Below are 5,836 nucleotides of genomic sequence, written 5' to 3' on the forward strand. Positions count from 1 at the left end.
AAAAAAAACAAAAAACAAGATCCCTGCTCTTGTAAAAACCAAACATACCAACAAATAATTATTGTTGTTGTATGCTGATGAGGCCATTTTAATTCAGAAGACAGAGTACGGTTTCCAAAGCTGTAACCTTTACAGGAGCAGATCAGGCCTTTTCCCAGTGGAGGAGCCACTGGTGGGTTAGACCTGCCAATGAGCTGATGAGCAGCAGAGTTTTTAACCATTGTGCGACCAGGGCTCCAAACAAGCAATTAGGCACCATGTTTATGCCTATGAGGCTACTGAAGTGCACTTCTGAAAGAAATTACCTAATTCTGCCTGCTGAAAGCTTCTGAAAGATGGTAATATTTGAGCCAGGTCTTGAAAGATGAACAGGTAGATAAGGAAAGGGTTCTCGGCCTAGGGCTTAACCACTGTGTCATCTGGTTTCCTTGCCTGTACTACAATCCTTCACATTTTCTCACTAAGCTGAAGATGAACAAGGAAAATGCGGTTGGAAAGGTCAAAATTGGTTAGTTAGGAGGAAAGGTCGGAATTGGGAAGTTAGGGTCCAGATTCTAAAAGGCTACTGAATATGAATTTTTTCTTGCTTCTGGGGCAAGACACAATTGAAGTGACTGACAAAATATTTACTTACATTCTAGAAAGAATACCAAATTGGGCTGTGAGGCCAATCAGAAGATAAGAACGATTAATTTTTAGAAAGCTGCTGCTATGGAAGGAACATTACGACGGTCTGAACTAAAACTGTTTTGTGTGACAAATGTGTGAAAACTACAAGCATGTATAAACAGTGTCAAAAGATCACAAACTATTAAGAAATCTATCTGGAGAAATGTACACTGAGCCCCAAAGGAGGAAACTTTGCCCTAAAGAAAATGGGAGAAAGGGGTAGAATAGCACAACCAACAAAAAAGAGAAGCAAGAACTCTTGGTGATGTCAGAGAACTTGTTAAAGTTCTTTTAACAGATGTCTCTGTAGTTGCCCAGGTTTTTACCTGTTCCCGGAAGGGTGCAGACAATTAACATGCTTACTGCGAATGGAAGGTTAGAGGTTTGAGACCACTCCACAGTGCCTAAGAAACCTCTGGCATTCTACTTTTGGGAAATCAGCCACTGAAAACCCTACGGAGGGCAGTTTCACACATGAATCAAAATCAACTTGTTAGTAAATGGTTTTTATGCCTAGTATCTACTTTGGAACTTTTTTCCCCCCTCTACCCTCCCAGTATCGCCACTCACACCACTGGTCCTGTAGGGATCATCCGCCCTGGGTTCCCTGTATTTCCAGTTCCTATCTGTACCAGTGTACATCCTCTGGTCTAGCCAGACTTGCAAGGTCGAATGCATATCATGATAGTGGGAGCGGGGAGGAAACATTTAGGAACTAGAGGAAAGTTGTATTTCTCATCGTTGCTACATCTCCTCCCCAAGACCCCTCTGCAAGGGGATCTCCAGTGGCCTACTAATGGGCTTTGGGTCTCCACTCCGCACTCCCCCCATCATTTACTACGGTAAGATTTTTTGTTCTGATGATGCCTTATACCTGATCCCTTCGACATCTCATGATCGTATAGGCTGGTGTGCTTCTTCCATGTGGGCTTTGTTGCTTCTGAGCTTGATGGCCGCTTGATTACCTTCAAGCCTTTAAGACCCCAGACGCTGTACTTTTTGATAGCCGGGCACCATCATATTTTGGAACTTTTAACATCAAATTAAAATTAAGACCCACCTTTTCATATAATGTACTTGGAAACATACATGCAAAAAGTTAATCAGAGTAGAGGAGTATCTAGGATCATACTTAGGTTCACTAATCGCAAAAAATGACAAGGAATAAGGGTGGGTACATGATGGGATTTAGCTGGGTGGGACCTGAAAAGCAAGCAGAGGCAAAGTTGTAAAGCCTTTTTATTCCAATGCTAACAAGTCTTAAAAATCCAAACAAACAATTCTTCAGGCAGTGTGTTTTTTTAAACTGTTAAGTATTTAGTCCTCAGACAATGTATTTACACATATAACAAAGAGTGCTACTACTAGGCAATTTGCAAATCAGAAAATCTGTTTTAAAAAAACAGCAGAGCATCTTCTCAAGGTCTGTAGCTGGTGTGGCCATCTGAGCTCCAACTGCATGCAAGAACAACCTGGAGAGACTGTGACAGCTCAGGTCAGCAAAGGATCTGCGGCTGCCACTCCCCTTTCCTACACAGTTCTCCAGGACCTGGACAAGGAAGCCTCCTACCGAAGTCCAGTTTTCCATCAGCTTCCCTGTACATCTATGGCTAGTAAAACAGCCTTGAGATGTGATGACGTGCAAAAGATCTAGAGTTTTGAGCACTAAGCACGATGGGAAGAAAGAACTTCAAACAGGCCATTTTGTATGCAGCAGAAAATTATTAAAATATACCTGGCTTAATAAATAAAAAGACTTGTGGGGGAAAAAAAAGAAAGAAAACAGCATGCACAAGATCACTGCGGTTTATATAGTGGAACTCATAAAATCACTAACCTAGGAAAGACAAATAGAAGCAGTACTTATTTTAATCTTTGTAATTCTATAACGCCACTGTCATCTACAAACAAAAAATGTCTCAGAGAAACATGCTGTACTCAGAAAATTACTTTGATATCCTCAAAGAATATTCACCCAGTAATTTGAAGTTTGTTAATGAAGTTTATCTTGAAAATCTTCAAATGGTGTTTAGAAATAGAATTAGGAATCTTGGTTTCAAGATAAAGCAAAAACTTGCACGCAGCATCATTTTTTCAGCAAAACAAAGAAAGATTGTCTATAAATCAGAAAACAATAGACTCTATGACATGAAAACAGTATGAAGACAAGAATCCAGTCCTAACATCTCCACTCAGTACAATTTCATGCACCCAACTCATTCTCAAGTGGATGAAACTTATTCTGGCTTTCACATGTTAAAAAAAAAGTGCTACTAAGTCAAATAGGTTGTAAAATGTTCCTGTTTCTTCAGAATTAAAAAAAAATTTTTTTCTCGGAAGGACGGATTGGAAAAATGTGACAATGTGAAAAATATTGTCAAATTGCAGATACTTTCTATTCTACAGCTCTAAGCATAAGTGGATAAGGGTCAGTAAAAAAGATATGGTTTCACAGTCATAGATTACAGGTCCAAATCTATCTCCTCATTCTGTATCTGAGGAAATGGGTTATTTGCTCAACATCCCTAGCTAATAAGTTATAGGAGTCACAATTAGGACACACTAACCCCAGGCCAACTTACTTTCTATGACAACCTACTGTCACAGGAACACCTTCTTTTATCCTACTTACTAGTTCAAAAAGGTTTTCTGATAAAATCCCAGGGGGATCTCATTAAAAACAACAGCAGATTACAAATGCACTTTTCAAAATTCTTCCAGTGTCACCAAGGCTGAAAAGCATTCAGTTGAAATAAAATCATAGCTGAAACACAATGCAAAATACATGTATTTGGTAACTATCCTCTGCTACGTATCAATATAACTAGCTAATCCCAGTTATCTTCCCAGGGAAACAACTGAAGCTTAACCCAAAACCCAGTTCTTTTCCTCCTTCCCCTATAGCCTTCTATATGTCCCTTCTCTACCTTGGGCCCCAGATCTCCAACCCATTGTAGTGGAATCCAGTCTGACTCCTAGCAACATTGTAAGAGAAGTGCCCTATTGGCCTTCCAAGGATATAATCTTTGCAGAAGTAGAATGGCCTATCTTTTTCCTGTGGAATGCTGGTGGGTTCCGACCTCCCACTTCTTGGGTTACAGCCAAACACTTTAACCACTGGCACTACCAGGACTCTTTCCCAGAGCTCTGTGGGACCGGTTTCCCATTTTCCAACCTTCAGTCAGTCGTAGGGTCTTCTCTAACACTCATGCCACAGTGGCCTCTCAGATACTTTTTTCCAAGCACATACTACAATCTATAATTAAGCTTTTTATTTCTTTTTTACTAGTTAATTGTCTTTCTCATTAGGACGCCCCATGAGGGTTCTCCTCCTTGCCCCGCCTCCTCCCCCCGACCCCATCATTATCAAACCGGTGCTGGAAATACTGTACTATGGCTTGTAGCTCCGTGCCCCAACTATGAGCTCATCGTGGGTGCCATGTCTCACTCATTTTGCCTTAGAATTTGATGAGTGTCTGCCCTCAATCTACGAGTCAGAAAAAGCCTGTAGAATAAATTGCACCTTAACACTGATAGTACTGAGAAATGGTGCAGGTTGTAGACATAAAAATTAAAGTGACAAAGGACAGAACAGAAAGGATAAATAATGTACATTCCAGCAGATTAGGTACTTCTAGCTCAGCAGAAAGAAAAAAAAACAAACAATCATGCCAAAGGGGAACCCAAAGTGAACTTTATTCTGTTCCAGACCACCAGAGCAAATGGTCCTCCCCACCTCTCCGCCTAAATTAAAACTTTGGAACACTGCTACTTATTCAGCACATTCAATTACTCATTACGCGTTCAAACACCAACATATAGGATTGTTTTGCATTCTCGGTAGATACACAGGTTGAGGAGCAAAGGAATGTGATAAAACAGCCTAAGTAAAAATAACAACGGCAAATTCTTACATTTGTAAAGAACTTGAAAACATTAAGAAAAATCTCCAAGTGACTCTGGCGACCTAAGCTAACCAGAGCCACAGATACACTCGTAGGTTAGGACCCACCACGGCACACAATTGACCATACAACTGCCCAAAGAGACACCTCTCTTTCCTGATCCTCTTCTATTCGCAGACCCCTGGAGATCATCAGTACAGGCTTCCCACCAACCTTATTCCTGAAGCACAATCCTTAAGGGATTGCAGAGGCGAAAGGCGAGCTCAAACGTCAAACCACAACAAAACAAGGAAAACCCACCAATCAACTGGTTCCGGGAACCCTAGTCAGGAACCCTTCGACGCCTTTCAAAGCCAACACCACCTTTCAGAGACCCAGAAGATGCTGCCCCCAAAGAAAGGTCTCTGGGTCCAACACACGTCCACAGATTATTGAGTAAAAAACCGAGTTTTCTACTTCAAAATTGTGCACTCCACTTAAAAAAAGGATCTCCGGGCAGGAACAAGCACTCAGTCCCTCAGGGGGCAGTGGCGCTCCAGGCACCAGGCTAGGACACAGACAACGGTTACGGGGCACGGCCCTTTCAGGGAACCGCCGGGGTGGCCCGGGGCTCAGCCTGGCCCAAAGCAACCCTTCCCGGCAGTGACCACAGTCGGGCCGTGTTGGGGCTTCCGAACTGGGCCTTCCCGGCTCGGGGGCGCGACGAGACACGGCCGCGGCGCCTTTCAGTCCGGCCCGGCTGCGGCGATGGATCCGAGGCCTCTTCCCCTGGCCTCCCCTCCCCGCCTCCCTCAGCCAAGCAGGCAGCCCCTTACCTGGCAGAAGCTCCGGCAGTAGTTCAAAGATGAAACCTCCGAAACCTCCTGCTCCCTCAGCTCCGTCTCCAGCTGCCACAGACACGGTCGCAATCCCGGGACTCCCGACGCCGGAGACGCGGGGCGATGACCCCGAGCCATGGCCTCAGCCTCCGCTCCTTCCCCAGCTCCGGCTGCCGCCGAAGCCTCAGCCCCAGCCCCGGCCCCGGCGGCGGCATCTCCCTTTCCGTCCGCCATCTTCCCACGGCCCAGCAGCGCGTAGGCAACCAAGCCACGTGACTCGGCCCTGACCCCGCCCCCGATCGCCCGCGCACAGTGACGCACTCCCTGGCGACACTGGCGCATGCTCGATTTCGTCACTAGGACTCAGTACTCCTCCCCTCGGCGGGCTTCTTTAGTGCTCTAGGGACGCCCTGGCAACGGCCTAGCAACAGCCGGTCCCCGCCC

At 44.7% G+C, this 5,836-nt stretch overlaps 1 protein-coding gene and 1 non-coding gene across 2 annotated transcripts in view; one reads left to right on the forward strand and one right to left on the reverse strand.

Annotated features, from left to right (window-relative positions):
- Positions 1-5,626, reverse strand: part of RLF (RLF zinc finger) — an 87,092-nt gene extending 81,466 nt beyond the window's left edge. The window contains exon 1 of the mRNA XM_004704937.2: positions 5,390-5,626. Coding sequence (XP_004704994.1) covers positions 5,390-5,626 — 237 coding nt within the window. The remainder of the gene's footprint in view (positions 1-5,389) is intronic.
- On the forward strand, positions 2,078-2,207 carry LOC115872779. Its single transcript, XR_004048027.1, has one exon. It is a non-coding gene; the product is annotated as a small nucleolar RNA SNORA44 (small nucleolar RNA).
- Positions 5,627-5,836: the final 210 nt, after the last annotated feature.

This window comes from Echinops telfairi, unplaced genomic scaffold, assembly GCF_000313985.2.
Source record: "Echinops telfairi isolate 266 unplaced genomic scaffold, ASM31398v2 ScPeMD7_7457;HRSCAF=8495, whole genome shotgun sequence".
NCBI lineage: Eukaryota > Metazoa > Chordata > Mammalia > Afrosoricida > Tenrecidae > Echinops > Echinops telfairi.